The sequence below is a fragment of the Homarus americanus genome, unplaced genomic scaffold (assembly GCF_018991925.1).
Source record: "Homarus americanus isolate GMGI-L3 unplaced genomic scaffold, GMGI_Hamer_2.0 scaffold13581, whole genome shotgun sequence".
NCBI lineage: Eukaryota > Metazoa > Arthropoda > Malacostraca > Decapoda > Nephropidae > Homarus > Homarus americanus.
In genome coordinates this window covers 231,516-251,089 of record NW_024750713.1, presented here as the reverse complement: position 1 = coordinate 251,089, position 19,574 = coordinate 231,516, and the positions used below count along the sequence as shown (strand labels likewise).

Sequence of the window (19,574 nt, the reverse complement as noted above, 5' to 3'; positions counted from 1 at the left end):
ACCACGACACAAATCACATCACGGTGTTCAAAAACTCTGGTCAGGATTTTCTAACTTCTTTGTGGTGTAGTGAAGATTATAGGTGAAGACCAACAGTGCTTCTGCCTGGGGAGCTTTGTGCAAGGTAACAACATGTTCCTGGCTCTGATGGCCGACTATGGCACAACAATAAAATAATGTGTTAGGCCTACCAGTACTGCGTCAGGTAAGAAGTACAGTACACGTATATCACAGGGAGAAGACTGACACCCACACACCATGTAGCCAACAGGAAGTTTCAAATCAAAGGAAAAAAATATATAAAGTATCACCTACATGAGTGTGTGTGTGTGTGTGTATGACCCCAACACGCTAACACCTGTATGTTTAGCTAACTCAGGTGCAATAGTTCCCTCCTCCCATCCACCACCACCGTCCTTATTCTATCCACCATCATTCTCGTCTTTTTTCTCGCTCTCTTTCTCTTTGCTGCAGCAGGGAACCGCCCAGCACCACCACCCAGCATAGTTCCCCCACCATCACCGGCTTCGAGGCAGACATTATTAACCAATATTGCTCAAAATCGCTGACTATTTTCTCGGCTTTACACGCCCCCGTGCACGTACAAGGCGCGTGACGCGAGTTGGCAATAGCTGCTCAAACGAGTTCAGCTGGGAGGAGGAGGAGGGAGCGTGGGGGGTAGGGAGGGACAAAGAGGTGGGGGGGGGATGAGGAGGACGAAGAGAGGTGGGGGGGACGAGGAGGAGGAAGGAAGAGAGGTGAGGGGGACGAGGAGGAGGACGAAGAGAGGCAGGGGAAGGAAAGAGTATGTCATTATTACACTCATAAAAACCAGACACAGCCTGAATAACACCCCACATAGGAGGTGTACCCAGCAGGACCAAGGCACCGTGTGGACTGACTGACAAGGTTAATACTCTACTGGCAGGATCTTGAGGACGCTCCTGTAGAAGGTGAAGGTCACAACGCTGCAGGGTGGGTAACAGTGGAAGGTGCTTGGGTGACGGAGGAGAGACGACAATGTAACTCAGACGAAAGACGGGGAGAGGGAATAGAGGTAGAGGTTGAAAATACCGCTGTGGCCAGAGGGTAAGGGGAAGGAGGTTGGGAGGTAAGTGGAAAGGGGGGAGAAGGCTGAGTTTAGTGAGGCCAGACGCCGAACAGGAAACAATGATGTTATAACGACTTCTGTGCAGTAGTGATGGCGGGAGTGTCACCACGCCTGCAGAAGGTAGTGGTGGTGATGGCAGTGGTGGTGGTGATAGAAGGCGATAGAGGCAATGGTGGTGAGAATGGTGGGGGTGGGGGAATTTAGGGGCAGAGGAGGTGTAGCCAGGGGGAGGTGTAGGGGCAGGGGGTGTGGGGCAGGGGAGGTGTAGGGACAGGGGGGTGTAGGGGCAGGGGAGGTGTTGCAGTAGGAAGGCTGTGAGGTGGCGCCGTCGGAAAAAAAAGGCGGGTTAGGTTCCGCCCTGGCACGTCTTCACCACCCCACCCTCACACACCAGCAATTACTGCCACCCACTGCACCCTCATACCTCAAGAATCACCACCCACACCACCACCCCCACACCTCAATTAGAAGAGAACATTAAATAATAATAATAATAACAACAATAATAACAATAATAAAATACAAAGCAAAAGAAAGAAGAAACTGAGATGATAAACAGAATAAAGACAAAGAAAACGGGAGACAACTAAAGAAAACCAAAAAAACCTCAACAGAAAACGAGGAAAAGTTCAAAATACTGAAGAAAAAACCCCAGAGACAATGAACTAAAGTGATGGATGAGTCACCCATCACTGAGTAGGTCTTATCGTTAGTGCTGGCTGGATGACGAGGACTGCAACAGTTAACTCACTCACCCAGGAAGCACAGCACCACTTAAGCACCTTTATCACCATTAAGCTATTATTACTTTATTAATAGTGTTCATGTTAATGTGTTTAATGATTAATATACACTGGATCAATGTCTTCTCTTTATTCTTCGTTAATTTATCTAATTTTCGTTCATTTATGTCTTTAACCTTCCTTCACTTGCCTTAAATCTTCGTTCAGTTCGTATCTCTCGGTCATTTGCCTTTAATCTTCGTTCATTTATCTTTAATCTTCGTTCATCTGTGTCTTTAACCTTACTTCATTTCTCTTTAATCTTCGTTCAGTTCTTATTTCTCGTTCATTTTGTAACCCAAATCTAACCGTCCTGTCCCATAAGCTCTTCATGCATAAACACATAAGATTATTAAAAATTTTCACCGGATTTGGCCATAATTTTACGGTTAAATTTGATGAACACGTGACTAATATAATCAGATTAAGCCTGAACAACCACGGGAATATGGTGTAATCAGATCAAGCAAGCAGAAGCAACCACAAGAGCTGCCGCGATGTTGCAAAAAATAATAAAAATAATAAAAAAATGTTGGAATTGAGACATGAAGAAGCAGTGAATTATGACAGACATAGGTAGGTAGACAGACAGACAGACAGACATACTGACACAGACCTGCAACTTGTAACTTTCATATTCCAAGTCAATAATCCTTTCAACATTGTCAGCGATCCATGTAATAAAGCTGTGAGGAAATAATGTGTGGTGCAGTATCTCCCACTGCCTCGATATACGTTAATTCATAAAACTCGGACACTTAGCCTACTGCACTGGACATCCCTTCCTGATCTTTGAGTCACTGTCCATATAAAGAGTTCCTCCGACACATACCAGCCCCCACACATACACACGACCATTACAGCGCCCTCACTATTATTTATCAACAGCTGAAATTAAGTATAGACTGTTGCTAAGTGTTCCCTGTTGTCACGCACACACTAAAACTCAACATCCGTGACCTTGAATGCAATGTGAGGCGTCGGCGGCGGCTGCTACTTCCCTCCCCCACCACCACAGTGACGTGAAGCTATGTCTATGACGGTGCGTTGAACTCACCACCACCTCCTCCACCCACCTCAACACCAGCCTCCACCCACCCCAACACCCGCCCCACTCACCCACCACAACACCTTCCTCCACCACCCCAACACCTTCCTCCACCCCACCCCAACACCCCTTCCTCCACCACCTCAACACCACCTCCTCCACCCACACCAACAACCTTCCTCCACCCACCTCCACACCCTTCCTCCACCCACCTCAACACCCTTCCTCCACCCACCTCAACACCCTTCCTCCACCCACCCCAACACCCCTCCACCCAACACCGTCATCCTCTTATCACCCCACACCCACACCATGACCTTCCACCTTTAAACAGACGATAATAATGACTTTCTGTATAAACCTTCTCTATATAACATGGCCCAGACGTCCCCAGGTAATGGTTAATTAAAGTGTTTCTCAGGTATTATCCCATTTATAAAACCTCAGCCAGTCATGAAGTAATGCCTATAATCCAAGGTCAGGTGTGTGTGTAAGAAACCTACTGCGTATCAACAACGACACACACACATCTGCCCACACACAAGTGACTAAAGCCCTTGGAGTCACCGTAACACCAACTAAATTACTGTACCATGGTTATAACAGCAGCCATCATTAACCTATCATCAACTTACATCAATGACACAGCAGCTAGTAATGTTTAATTAATGGGATGTAGACGTACCAAAGATGGCGTCACCTTACTCCAATTCTAATGTGTGTAGATTAAGTAGTGACTCTTCCCTGGCTGTTACACAACCATGGGGTCTCTCTCTCTCTCTCTCTCTCTCTCTCTCTCTCTCTCTCTCCTCTCTCTCTCTCTCTCTCTAATAGGGAGGTCTATCCCTTAACAGTGTTCTGACTCAAGGTAAAACAGTGTAAGTGTGGAGAAACGGTACCCATTAGTAGCACATGCTTCAGGTGAGGGTAGGTAGGTGGGTGAGAATGAGTGGAGTGTAGGTGGGGAGGGCAGGCTGTGGAGGTGGGTGGGTGGGTGAGAGGTATATTTCTCACAGGTGGGCACGACACTACACCTGATAACCCGGCCTTGAACACCCCCGCACCCTCCACCACCAGGCGTGCGGTGCCCTCAAAACGGGGAATGAAAGAGAAGGAAGGGGAGAAGACAGAGAATGGAAGAGAAAGAAGGAAGAAAGGGAGGGGAAAAAAAGAAGGAAGAAATTAAGAGTTTTGTTGACATCCTAATCACGTTACAGAGACGCACTATAAACACATCCAGGTAAATCAATAATCAACATGACAGGTATAATCAATTAGCAAACAGCCATTATCTACCACAAATATGATTACCTGTACACACTGACGTAAACTCCCTCACTGTGTAAACCATAACTGATAAAATCTACTGTGAGTTACATTAGTCTTTTTATCAAGAGTACAGGACAGTATACACGGGTGCTATAATCCTCACTGGGTGCGAAACCATCCTAATCACGTTACAGAGACGCACTATAAACACATCCAGGTAAATCAATAATCAACATGACAGGTATAATCAATTAGCAAACAGCCATTACCTACCACAAATATGATTACCTGTACACACTGACGTAAACTCCCTCACTGTGTAAACCATAACTGATATAATCTACTGAGAGTTACATTAGTCTTTTTATCAGAGTACAGGACAGTATACACGGGTGCTATGGTGTCAAACTTTTCTCTATAATTTGGGTGTTAGTGACGTCTCATGGTTAGGTTTGGGTAGGGTGTAGGGTTGGGTGTAGGGTAGGTTAAGTTAGAGATTATACAGAGACAAGAGACAGAAGACAACACTAGCGACCTCTACGTGGAGCCGACAACAAGAGCAGTATAGTAACTAACTCTGTACGACACTGAGCCTCACCCAATCAAAGGCAGTTCTGTCCTAGTTATCTTGGTCCGGAGTTTTCCCTGTTATAAATACCGAGGGTGTTGTATTACCAGCTGAGAGAGAGAGAATCACAATTTACAAGACTGGGCACCCTCACTACACATGGCCACACTACCACTCACCCCCTGCTGTACCCCGGGCCACGGCCACCCTCACTACACATGGCCACACTACCACTCACCCCCTGCTGTACCCCGGGCCACGGCCACACGACATACCTGTAAAGACAAACACCAGTTATACAAAGGTTCAAAAACATATATAATTCAAGATCATATAATTATATAGAACAAGATTATACTAACTCCCACACCTACTGGATTAATTATACTAAACGTACAACCTTATCACACCACAATTATAGCAACAGAACATAAATTAGTTAATATTTTCCACATGTAAACAAACAGGAGGGGATTACTCTCACTGACACAGGTAAACAAATACAAGAAATATACCTAAACAAGATAATTAAGCCAGGTAATAAACAGGTGGATCAATTTAATAGTACACCTGAGGAACGGACGGGGCACATGGGCTGAAGTGGGTGATGGTAGAGGACAGGTAGGTGGTAAGACATGATAAACAGCGCCTGACACCCTCCTTCCCTCACACGACACCCTCCTTCCCTCACACTACACCCTCCTTCCCTCACACTACACCCTCCTCCTTCCCTCACACGACACCCTCCTCCTTCCCTCACACGACACCCTCCTTCCCTCACACGACACCCTCCTTCCCTCACACTACACCCTCCCTCCTATTATATACGGGTTCTCGCGTGTGGGGCTGCCTTAGTCGAGTGTCACCTTACCTCACCCACCCACCTACCTACCCCAGTCCCCAGCTGATTAACCTACCTGTCTACCTACACCTCTTCCTCCCTCACCTACACCACTTCCCCCCTCCCTTCCTCACCTACATCAGTCCTTCCACCTCACTACTCAGCCTCACCTCTCACCTCGATAACCACACCAGTCACCACCACTCCCCCCATACAGCACACAGCCTTGCCCTACCTCACGCTGACGGCCAATTCAGATGTAAATAAGAAAGTTCCATGTTTTAAATCCTGTCATTCTAGCGACGAAGACCTTGTGTGTGTCAACATTTCTTCAGAAGAGAAACTTTGGCTTGGTTCCCATTTATTAAAGAGAATGAGCGGCGACATTTGGTGGGTGGGTGGGTGGGGTGGGTGTGGTATAAGTGGGTGTGTGTGGTGGGTGGGTGAGATGATTCACTCAGACCAGTAGTGACGACGACGGTGACCTGCAGGTAATGGTTGGGGGACTCATAACCAAGTGTCGGGTGGACCTACAGGCAGCTATATATGGGGGTCGATGGCTTGTGTATTGACGTAGGAAAGTGTTTTAAGCGTCCGGCAATATGAGTAAATTCCTGAGTAAGTTTTTGATTCTATACTTTGAGATATTTTACTTGGGTGCTGTGAGACTAACAGAAGAGAACGCAATAGATAAGACTCACATAGTATTCTGGGTGTTCAGCAAAAACCTACATCGTTGTCGATTATTTTGTGTGGATAATGTGAGTCGTAGAGGGTGACCAGGTAGGTGATATACCACACACCAGAGTGTGTTACAGGTGTGCGTGACGACCACACGGGTGATACAGCATCACCTCTTAACAATCATCACCTTGGAGTAGTGTGTCCAGCCCCACCACATTACCATCTCATTACCTGCTATTACCTCTCACACACTCGTCTGTCTGTCTCACACACACACACACACACACACACACACACACACACACACACATATCACGAAAGTTGACTAAGTCTGTCACGATACCTCCTGCTTTTTCACACCTCGAAATAATATGCTCAAGGTTATATGTGATCGCTGTCTAATATATCTCTGACAATAATGAAGCTATAAACGTCTCCTCTCATAACCAACATAGTAACATGGTGAGGGTTATATTATATGGCCTATATTGCTATACCATCACTCCTCTTCATGTTGCCACGAGTCAGGTAAGAGACGAGACTTGACGTGATAAACAAACCCCTGCCGCTGGTGGTCACAACACTCAGCTGGGTCAACACTATACTAACTCATTTATCTCCATTAGTTAACAATAAACCTCATGTTAACTTACAGTATAATGTAGGTTAGGTTAGGTAGACCACACCAATCATACACTGCATTAATTATTATACAATCAGATAAACTGTGTCAATACCAAAGACAAGGTAGATATAGCTTAAGTTAACCTGGACCTCAGCCTCACCACACACTCCAACTACCTCTCAATAAGTAGGATAACAATTACACAGACAGACAGGCGAAAGTAATATTAGCCATCATACGAGACGGACAGCTTTAATACAACCATAACAAATATCTATAAGACAGTCATCACACATCCTCCAAGGTGAAGAAAAAAACACAATTAATTTCCTCCTCACACCTCAAGACGCACCCCCCCCCCCTACAGGTGATCGTCTCAAACAGGATAAAACACCATTACCTCTACCAACACACTCAGATGCTCCCCCTCCTATCCTCCTCCCCCAGTAAGTAGTGACTGTCGGGAACATCCAATTGGGCATCCTGGGGCACTCCTGACTTATACCCATATAGAGCAGAAGACATAAACTCATAAATGCCGAGGGTGACAAAAAATAAGTGTGTGTGTGTTGATGGTGAGGACTTACAGGGCTGTGAGGTAGACGGCAGGTGTGGGCAGTGGGGAGGAGGTGAGGGCAGTGGGCAGGAAGTGAGGGCAATGGGCAGGAGGTGATGGCAGTGGGCAGGAGGTGAGAGCAGTGGGCAGGAAGTGAGGGCAATGGGCCGAGTCGGTTGGCAGACTGGCGACATTCCCTTCATTTACAATGGTGATGCCACACAGGTCAATGTATCCTGGCAGCTGTCACCTACCCACATCACCACCATCACCCATCCACCTCATCCTCCAAACCACCATCACCCATCCATCTTCATCCTCCACACCACCACCATCAACAACAACCACCACCATCAACAACCAAGGCTGAAACCCTTACTTGCAGGTATATAGGCCTCCACACACACACACACACACACACACACACACACATGACTACATACATTATACCTACCATCACGATCATAAACAAAAACAATAACAATCAAAGTCATACTACCACTGATTAAATAACAAATAAATCACCACATCTCTATTCAATAACATCAAAAACAATTAATCTTAAGAACTATAAATAACAATAATACTCACCAAATACATCAAGGATTATAACACAGGATAAACTGGTGTATAGTATAAGCGATCACTATATTAGACACACAATTAACCTGGTACTGTACTCTACCTGGGCACTGACGACGGTGTTGTGTAGTGTGGTAGAGACCTTGGTGGTGTGGTATAGTGAGTGTCCCGTGTGGTGGTAGTGTGGTAGTGATTTTGGTGTTGTGATAAAGACTTCATGGTGTGGTAGTGTGGTAGTGACAGTGGTGTGGTGGTACTGACCTTGGTGTTGGGTGGGGGCGGCGTCAACAGCTGCCTCACCACCTCCACGTCCTCCTCAGAAGTGTCCTCCATAGTGCGGCCTCCGTCACTCCAGTACATCCTTTACCATTTCAGGTCAACCTCCAGAGCCTTACAAGTCACTCTCCACCTCCTTACAAATCACTCTCCACCTCCTTACAAGTCACTTTCCACGTCACTTTCTTTCTTTTTCTTTTTCCTCTCTCAAACACAAACTTGTCACATTAATATATTTTCTAAGACACTTTTTTTAGTGATCGACACAAAACTCAAGAATATAAAATAATAAACCTGAAGGAAAAAAATACATTATAGACTTGTGTTATATAATATAGGACGTAATATAACCAATATGTCAGCCGCGAACTGGTATGACCCCCACCACACCTCACCTTGGTATCTGCGTTTTAACTTGTTTTTCATTAATAACATTATCTCTCTCTCCTCACACACACACTTTCGTCCCTGAAAAGCCCCCCACGTGGACCATTGCAGCCCAGGTAAATAACTTCATCAGATGTTGTGGACTCCGCCCCCCTCCCCCCTCCTCTACCTAAGGGCCGCCCTCACTACCCTCATTCTGAATTAACGCTAATAACTCTTGTTATCTTAACCACCCGGGATTAATTCTTCCACTGCACGAAGGAGACTCCACCCAGACCGTCCCTCATCCCCGCCTCCACCCGGCCGGCCAGCCAACGTACCCCCGCTGCACCTGGGTAAATACTTCTACCTGGCAACAATTATCCCAGGTGTGGGGAGCCGCCCTTACTCCTCACCAGTGCCTGTACCACCTGAGACACCCCCCCCACCACCACCTGACGATACCACAGAGCGTCCTGGTGTCCTCCCACACGCGTGTCACCACCACCACTTGATCAGCGTTCTCCTACAGCTGTTATCACCACTACCTGAAGCCAGCAGCCAGGTGTGTTCCTACCAGGTGTTCCTACCACTGCCCAGGTGTTAGCGCTGCTCTCGTTAATATGCGGGCGAGGGGTCGGTGAGCGGGAGTGATGATAAATAGTTCATCATTAAGTCACCCATGACTGACCACACCTGAGCCCTCGTCTCTTCCCTGTCTCATTTAACCTCTTCCAAGTCAATAATTGTAGAGCTTAGTCCAACAGTGCCCTTATGTAGGTCTCGTGTGTGTGTGTGTGTGTGTGTGTGTGTGTGTGTGTGTGTGTGTGTGTGTGTGTGAGCGAGCAAGACAGAGAATACGCATGTATCCATTCAAGCACACACGCACACACATGTAAACTCAACCGTAAAAACACACATGCACCCGTGACGATATGTGTCCATCACTACGTGTATGTCAACGTCCGGCCATATATAACAAAGGAAGTACATTACAAGACACCAATTCTCCACAAACAACAACCTTGTATTAGCCCTGACACTCACCACTGGAAGCCCCTCCCCCCCACACACAACCCCTCCATTTATCCTCCAATAATACCAGCTGCATAGCCCAATACCTCCCACCCACCCACTCCCACCGACCCCGATTCACTCATTCACCCACCGCCTTCAGCCACCCACCCACCGCCTTCAGCCATCCACCCACCGCCTTCAGCCACCCAACCCTTAGATAAAAAAATAACTATTATGTACCGGATATAATTAGCGAGGAACAACCACCCGGCGCTCAAGACCTCCCCTTTAGCGGTACGAGTGTGTGTGTGGTGACATCCTGCTTCCCCCTACCTAACCTCACCTCCTCCTACCTCAACCTGTCTCCCCTCTTCCCCAACCCACCACCCAACCTCACCACAACGGCGGCGTCTCCTTCACCAACAGACGCAGCAGACAATAACCCCCACCCCACCCACCCAGCCCTCCTGTCACCTGCGGCAGATTTATGGAAACACCGCTCGACTAACACACCAAGATGATGATTTGCCAAGAAACAGCAGCCAAGAGGAGCAGCAGATTTATTACACTCCTATCCTGTCGAGACCCTCCACCCACCGACCGACCTGTCCACCCACGAACCTGCCCATTCACGGCCCTATTTTCCTATCCTGTAACCCCCACTACCCACACACCCCGCCCACCCTCAGTCAACAGTCACTTTATCATCCTTAAGAGACAACGAAGACTACGCCCGTGTAACCCGTAGTAGAAGTTAACACCGAGTCTATCAACCATTCCCTGTCCGTCACTCTACTACATACGGGTTACCTCAAGCCGCCGCCACACACAACACAGATTACATGTCACCAGTACCAACTATTTCCCAAAAGATTGTGTAAATGTCACCTGGAAGTAATGATAAAAGGGCAACAACATTAACTTTGGCTGAACTTTGTGTGTGTGTGTGTGTGTGTGCATAGGTTGCCGTATTGTGTCGGAACTCTCGAAAAACAACATTGGTTCAATCTGACAGCATGTGACTGAGTTGACCTACTGTACAATGACAAACAAACATACATACAACTCCATCATCATCATCACATATTGTACATGACAACAATCACAATTAGATCACATCAACCACAAACAGATGACAACAACAACCACAATCAGATGACGTCACCACCATCACATGCATAACAACATAACCACACTCACCATAATCACCCACAATACCATCACCATAGGTACCACAGTAATCTAGAAACCACACTATACCACACCCTGCACCAACCACAGCAGTAGTAATCACTCCCCGACCACACTATGACGTTGAGAGAGAGAGAGAGAGAGAGAGAGAGATTCCGTCATTACCAGGTAACAATCCTTTAACCTGAGCCTCTGGGCATATATTTCTACACAGGTAACAGAGACCTCTTTTGTCATTTACTGTTATGCGTCCATCAACAATACCATCATGTGTGTGTGTGTGTGTGTGTGTACGACGAAAATCCTCAGAGGAATAGAATCTCACTGTATATAAACACGGTATTTCATTTTACATTATTTCATCTATCATTCATCATTCACTTGACCCAATGTTTAATCTAAGTCAAGTACCCACCCCCCCTCCAGGTGTGTCATTAAAGCTCACCTGCCCTGTTCACCTTTTTCTCCTCCTAACTTGACATAAAACAACAACGTAATGAAGGAAGCAGCTCACGATAACAATAGATATAACCAATTTAATTCCAGTTTTTTTTCTTCAGTAATATTTGTGGAGGGCGTTTTTGTCCCCCCACCTTCACAACACAGCCCCGCTAGCCCAGCCAACACCGCTAGCGTAACCTTTCCACTATTACTCCAAAGTTGCAGTCATCGTCCTCCCTACCACCCTCCACCCACCCCTACCCCTCACTCACCTATAACTCACACAAGTTACCTGACCACTTGAATTCCCAACAATTTCCTTCAGTATTTCATAAAATCTCATCTCACCTAACGTAACCAACTTCCCTCCCATAAATAATCACCTCCGGCGTCAAATGGGTTTAAAATCGAATATCAACACAGGAGATTATTTTCACCGTGACGCAGCTTGACTCAGGGAGTAATAATAACACCAAACAATTCACAATACTATAAAAAAAATTGTCTAACGATGACTCAGACGCCTCGGATTATCTATGACTACAGTATTAAGCTGTGTTGAAATATACAGGTTTAGATAATCTTTCTTTCACAATAAAAAGTATTACGCGTCATCGTTATTAATTTGTAAAAACATTAAAATTGAAAAAAAAACTAATTAAAAATACCCCCAGGTAAGTGTCACAGGTGAGTATCTTAATTAAAATTCTGAGGTAAATGTGAAGAACAAATGTCAGTTGCTGGCTGTGTAATGGCGTAACTCGAGGGTGAGGGGTAGTGGAGGAGGTGGTGAGGGGTAGTGGAGGAGGTGGTGAGGGGTAGTGGAGGAGTAGGGAGGAGGTTAGGAGTTTTTCTTAGGAGTTTGGCAGTCTGCCATTACCATGCTCACCGCAGCTCCGCGACGTCGGCTTCCGCACGCACATCATCACCCACCCACCCTTCCCGCGTCCACAAGCAAGGGTAGGCTGTCTAGTGCCTGTACCGACAAACAATAACTAACCCATGACACAACCCTAACACACTATTAGCTTAGCTAGGTGGTCAGCCCGCCCTCTCTTACCTCCTCCAAAATTTCTTCAATTTCCGAACTATAACTTCCTTCCCCCACCTCTAATCTTCCTTCATTCCTCCTTTCCCTATGAAAAAAAGCAGCGTGTCATACTCTCTGAGCCCGCTGCACTGAGCCTGATAGTGAAGGTGAGGCGGAGAAGCAGGATGTGTTGTAGGACATTGCCTCTTGTTGCCACTCTCATTTATCTAACTGTACCGTCACACACACACACAAAGCTGAAGATCCCCTCAACAAAATCTGGCCACGCCTCACCACCCCCTTCAACCATTGCACCATGACAACCGAATAGAAAAAAGACACAGGAGACGCACCACTAACTACCACGCCAACACGAGAGGAGGAACCACAACAACAACTGACTGTCCTACTGCTGGTGGTCAGGAGTGAAGAGACCAAAACACTCCCCCCTCACCTACAGTACCCCACACGTCCTTGTCTCGTCATCACCCCCCTCCCCCCACCAGACGACGGCGCTATAAAATATTCACGAGAATTCTTTTGTCCGTGACAGGCCGCCCTAGGAGTAACCTAGCCTCTCACGCCCCTGGTGGCTCTCCAGGGCTGCCCGTCACAGAGTCAACACGGCCCTTACACAGGATTATCTCGTGTGTGTGTGTGTGAAAGAGAGACAGAGAGAGAGATTATGAATGTGGTTGTGTGTGTGTGTGTATGGACTTTCACTAGTGTGTGTGTGTGAGTGTAAATGGGTCAGAAGGCTTATGGCAACATTTGAAAGTTGATAGTTCAAGCTGCCTCCTCCGCCACACGCACCAGTTTGTCGTTATGTTCGACTTTTATTTTGTTTATCAATCAAGTTCGAGTCTTAGCGGTGACTTCTCGGTTGTTTATTGATTATTTCTGGTATTTTATAAACAAATGAGGATGTATTGATATTTTTACTATTTAAGTGAGATCAATGAGGAGGGGGGAGGGTAGCACACCTGAACACCTTTACCTACTATGTCTTAATTAGTCAACAAACTCAGGTGATGAATGTAGTGATCTGTGAGTTATATTTGAACAAGTTAATTATGAGGGTGTGAAGGAAGGAAGGAAGGAAGGAAGGAAGGGTATAACAGCTTTAAGCACAGTACCGGGAGTGGCAGGCTTTACCAATACTTTATGACACCACGAGAGCTGGACCACACCCACCGCCTCCACGCTCAGGTACAGGTATTAATTATTTCCTTCATGTAACTCATCACTTTATCTCATTTACCTATATTAAGAGGTTCTTGTTTCACCGAGTAGAGGGAGGTGGGTGTGTGGGGCGCCGGTTAGTTCCCTTAATCTGGATAGACCCACAGACTGATTGACTCCAGCGTACACACACACACACACACACACAGTAGCTCGAGTGAAGGACAACCTAAGACACTAACCTTTCTACCTAACCTAACCTAATCAAAGTAAACCAAACCTAACCTGCCACAGGAATGGAGATGAGGGTCAGCGGGTAAGTGCGTGTGGGTGTGACGGGTGTGGGTACGGTGTGGGTGTGACGGGTGTGTGTGTGTGCAGTGTGGGCGTGACGAGTGTGGGCAGGAGCATCACTATGGGCGTGGGGTATATGTGAATGTAGCATGAGAATTAAACGTCAGTGTGGGTGTGGGCGTGTCGTGGGCGTGGATGATGGCGTGGGCGTGGCACGTGTCAGGTGAGACAAATAAAGGTGAGTGTTTATCACCGCCTAAATCAAGGTACTCATACATTAGTAATTAGTCTCTCTCTCTCTCTCTCTTCATCTCTCTCTCTCTCTCTTCTCTCTCTCTCTTCATCTCTCTCTCTCTTCATCTCCCTCCCTCCTACTTCTCTCTTTCCTTCCTCTCTCCTCCTCCTCTCTCTATCTCCTCCCCCACTAATTCTCCTGGTAATGGCTTCACTCGTAAACAAGGCGCTGGTCTGTGTAAGCCTTCAACAGTCTGCACCGCCGTCCTGCCAGACCAGCGATAACACCTCCCCACTATACTACACCTCATAACCGGCTCACAATAATATTCACCGTGTTATATTGATGTTAAAAGTATATACAGTAATTACAAAAGAATTGGGCTATAACTCGACCCACAGTACTACGCTATTGGTTGGTCAAATGTTTACATACAGGGTAGTACAGCCAATACAACACACCCCCCCCCCCCGTGTGTACATCTGCCCTCATCAAAACACCTACACGGATTTAATAAAGAGGAGATTAAACCACGACCCGGGGGCCTGTGAGTTAACTATCGGATAGGACGAGGACACTAACGACACAAAACCAATTCCCAGATAATGGAATATTTATTAAGGCCAGATTATCACTTCACTGTTAGCTACTCTTGGTAACTCTTAACCAAATATAACAACTATAAATGATTTATATTTATTATTTAGAGGATTTTTTTAATATAAGATCCCAGGGTTTTTTCTTGTTTTTGAATTAGAAGAAAAAATCATGATATTTACATCATGTTTTTCAGCAGCAAATATTACAATAAGTGAGGGATGGCGAATGGCAACCTCAGGCCCCAGGACACTGTATCAGTTGGTGTGTGTGACGTAACGAGCTGGTGACACACACACACACACACACACACTGCAACCATAATGAGGAGTTGGAACATGGCGTGTGGCAAGACCTCCTGCTGCTGGTGGTGGTGGTGGTTGTGTTAGTAAATACTAGATGATGGTGGTGGTGGTGGTGGTGATAGACGTGGTGGTAGGGAAGACAGAAGCACGTGAATGAACTAAGAGATAACAACCAAGGCAAAAGAGAAGCTCTCTCTCTCCCACCACCTCCCCTCACACAACCCTTCCACACAGACAAAGCCAAATATACACTGAGTAACCCCATCAGGAGCAGTAACGGTGCTGACAACATCGGCCACACACACACACCACCGTCCCTCTCTTTCCTACTTTACTTATCACTCTCTCCCTGGCCCTCCACCCCTCACACAAATTACCCTTATTAACCAACTTCTACCTCCAGTTCCCTTCTCCCTTCACGACTAACCTCCTAAACGCCTTAATTATAACACAGACAGACACACAGCCTACCCATTATTAGTCTCCTACAACAACACCACCACTTGTCTGATGCCTCCCTACTCCTGCAGCTGCCACTCACTACCTCTCAACACGAAGAAGTAACAGAGGAGAGGAGATAAGGAGGACGAGGTGTGTTAATGAGAAACGATGAAAGAAAAGAGAAGAGACGAAAAAAGGAGACGAAAAAAGGAGAGGAAAGGAAGAAAGAGAAGAGATAGAAGACAAAAAAGAAGCAAGATAGGAAAGAAAAATAGGAAAGAAAGAGAAAAGGAAAGAAGACAAATATCAAGAAAGATGAAAAGAGAGAAGAACCGCCACCACCACCACAACAGGAGGATGAGGAAGAAGAGGGCGGGAGGAGAGGGGAGGAGGGGGGTCATAACTAGGGCAGGGCAGCGCACAGTGGCCAGCGCCTGGTGGGTGACATACCTGCAGCGGGAGGGCGAGAGAGCAACAAACATTCTAGGTCATCCAGACTCTCTTACCTTGCCCGAACAGCCAGTCATTAAACTGTAGTGTAACTGTTCATGGCTTATAGCGCAAACTGTCAACTTCACACGGTTACCAACCACTAGGGGAACAACAGTCACTCAACAATGACTGGTCAATCTCAACAGGTAGTGACATCTGCCGTCAGGTGTGGTAAATTACACAATGGAAATGCTGGATCATTTTATACGTTTTTATTTTAAAACTTTTGGGGGAGATATAAAAGAAGTACTAGTGTGTGTGTGTGCGTGTGTGTGAGAGAGATAAGAAAATGATAACGGGTGGACATACTGTACAAAAGCTGTGAGGGTATGTTATGGTGGCGGCGTGTGACCCACTACAGTCACTCTCAGCATCACCACGTGTAAGGGGAGTTAGGACTACCTGCAGGTGAAAACATGTGTGAGGCGGACAGACCGTGCGTGTCCTCCGCCAGCAGTAAGGTTCTCTTCACCACAAACGTTCTCACAACATGACCAACATAAAATCAACAGCATTCAACACAGCCACAAAAGAGTGGAGAAAAGTGAGGCATTTTTGTGTGGGGAGGAGGTGTTCCCCGGAGCCTGGAACACTCCCGCCCAATGTGGCTCCTCACGCCCTCGTTAACCTGAACTCCTACAGAACCTGATGGCATAAGCACCATGGCGCCCACTTGACATAACTTTACCCGACCATAAATAAAGGAATAATGGTGCTGGAATACTGGCGGAAGGAGACGTGAGCGAGGTGAGGTAGTGTAGGAAGTGTCAGGCACACCACAGCCCCTCCGACTATCCCCCACCATTCATTCCGGGTCGGGTGGCTGCAACCTTCCCTGCCGCCTATAAAAACTTGCACGTGCGTCCGTTACCGCCGGCGACGCGGCACTGAGGAGGAGGTAGTGAAGGAGGTGGTGTGCACGACGGAGACTCTCTGTACTTATACCCACAAACAACTAACTCCGCCGCTGCTAAAACAACTTTTTACTGGCACCACAACCATAACCCGGGTTGTTGAAGACAGACCGTCGTAATAAACAATAATCAATTATCACTAATTCCACGATCTCCCAAACCCAGATGCAAGGCGCATTACCAAGCAGGTCTGTACCTTCAAGGACGTTCTGTTCAAGCGCCGCCTACTGCCCCACGCAGCTCACAGGCGGTAGTGAGGTCCACACTTCAGCCTTCAGGCCCTCTCTTCCAGGGCGTAGTGTAGTGAGGGGGAGGTTCCTGCCCACAGTCTGGTCGTGACCAGTCTACAGACCGTTAAAATAGCAACGTGATTACTTCGGGGTAACTAACAACACCTGAGGTGATCCCAGGTGTCTCTCTCCTGACGCCCCGTGTGGTGCTGATTCACCCAGACACACCCTTAACCTTCAGCCACATTACCGGCTGTGGTGTGGAGTGTACTGTATGTACACACCCACCAGACGAGTCTCGGCTCCTTACTAGTATACGCCTCTACCACCAACCTGGTCAAGTAGTGTCAGCGCTCGTCAGGAACACTAGCGCTCATCATCGTCAGCACCAAGATATGTTTCCTGCAGGTGACACACAGACATGCGAGGCGAAACATCTCACACAAGATGACATACTGTTACTGTTTCCCGGTAACACCTACTACAGTGTGTGTGTGAAGGAGGCGGTGTAGGTGGGTGATACATTGACATAAGGAACGTAACACACAGGGCGGCAGGGTGGGTGGTGTTGAGGGCGGCAGGAGGGTGGTAGTGAGGGCCAACCAGCTGTGTGAGTCACCGGTCAGCCTGCCGTTATAGCATCAGCCTTCCCGAACCTTTACCTCACTCGCCTCCGGTCAAGCCTCAACGGAACTCCTCAGACCACACCGCTACCCTCGTCCTCTTCCTCCTCGATATAGTTCGTTAAATGGAGGTTTCACAACTAACGGACCCTCGATATAATGGACTTTCCTCTCCCGCCTACTGTCTGCCTGCCTCAAGTCATGTGTGGTGAGTCAGCTCCACGTCACAATAACAAAAGACTGCAGTGACATTCAATCAGCCAGGACCCCCCCCCCTCGAGCCATTAAGACGACCGGAACTTGACACACGACATACGTACATACACACTTACATACGTACACACAAACATACATACATAAAATATACATACATACATGCAGGTGAACAATGTAAACACTTGTAATCCAGGTAATCCAGGGTCAAGTACGCCCGTCAAAGTAATTAATAATTCCTTTTACTACAATATATGAACAAATAAACAAACAAATAAAAATAAATCCCAAAATAGAGTTAATAATCAATTACACAAAATAATCCAACACTGGAGAAAGAAAGAGAGAGATATAATAACGTTTTTCTCTACAGTAAAGTGGTGGCGAGAAGCGAACTCTATGACAGCAATGCCGTGTGTGTGTGTGTGTGTGTGTCGTGCCAAAATAACAATAATCGCCGGTGCACCAGGTCACCCCCCCCCCCATCAAGGTCAGAGCACATATGTCGTGACCTAAATCTGGAGGAGGAGTCGGGGGAAAACGAGGAGGAGGAGGAGGAGGACGAAGAGAGGGAAGAAGGAGGTGATGGAGGAAGAGGAAGAGTAGGAGAATTATATATACTCTAAGTTACAATCACCTGCCATAATAATAATAATAATAATAATAATAAAATAAAAATAATAATAATAATAACTTTCCTTTTCTTCGTTACTTATGCGTATAAATGCAGACACAAGGTCAAGGAGGAAGGGAGCCGGGTGAAGCATGTGGCTATAGGGGGAGATGGGAGGGGGTGGGGGATAGAGGGGATAGGGGAAGAGAGGAGGGGTGGGGGAAATAATTTGGTAATGGATGGCAGGAACCGTGTTTACCCCCTGTATAGAAGAAGTAGGTCAGTCCAACCATCTGCATAATCCACGAGTGATAACCTAATGCTGTATCTGCCCTTCCTTCACTACCATGACTAACACACACACACACACACACACACACACACACAATCTCTCTCTCACATACCCACAAAAACCACACACATTCTCTCACACACACACACACCCACAAAACCACTCTTCTCTCTCTCTCTCTCGGTCATCACACAACAACACGTAAGGATTGTCACAACAGATGGAACTGCCGCGTCGTGTCGTGTGCCGCTGGAAAGAAAGTCGATGGGTAATGTAATAATAAGTGACGGAGGACAGAGAAACTAATCCAGTCACGACCCCACATCTCACGACCCCTGTAATGAAGTTAATTTCCAAGATGACGACCAAGAAGAAGAGAATGGTAAGAAATTAAGATAAATGAGGGGGAAGAGAGGGTGAGAGGAAGGTGGATTAGGGAGGAAAGTGGATGAGGGAGAAGAGAGGAAGGTGGATGAAGAGGGAGAGAAAGAGGAACACGTTTTCAGAGTCATCCAGTTTTAGTAAGTAAACCAACTACTGTACAGGGTGATTTGCTTTCTCAACGCCTAGCCTGGCCGGAGGGGGAGAAACTGGGAGAGGGGAGAGTAGGGGAGAAGAGAAAATGGAGACAGCAAATAAAACACACACACACACACACACACCAAGAAAGTATGATGAGAAAAGAAAGAAGAATAAACTGATAAGAGACGCATGAGAGAATAAACTTGCCAGATGAATGGGGGGGATGTAACCAGA

General features: G+C 46.8%; 1 protein-coding gene across 11 annotated transcripts in view; it reads right to left on the bottom strand.

Moving 5' to 3' along the window:
• LOC121854164 (mitogen-activated protein kinase-binding protein 1-like) overlaps positions 1 to 19,574 on the bottom strand; it is a 150,782-nt gene that overhangs the window by 73,259 nt on the left and 57,949 nt on the right. Inside the window, exon 2 of one of the 11 annotated variants that reach the window (XM_042348617.1) lies at positions 8,328 to 8,636. The exons of the other annotated variants lie outside the window; for them this stretch is intronic. Within the exon in view, the coding sequence (XP_042204551.1) occupies positions 8,328 to 8,426 (99 nt within the window). The 5' untranslated portion in view covers positions 8,427 to 8,636. The remainder of the gene's footprint in view (positions 1 to 8,327; positions 8,637 to 19,574) is intronic. 11 annotated transcript variants of the gene reach the window in all.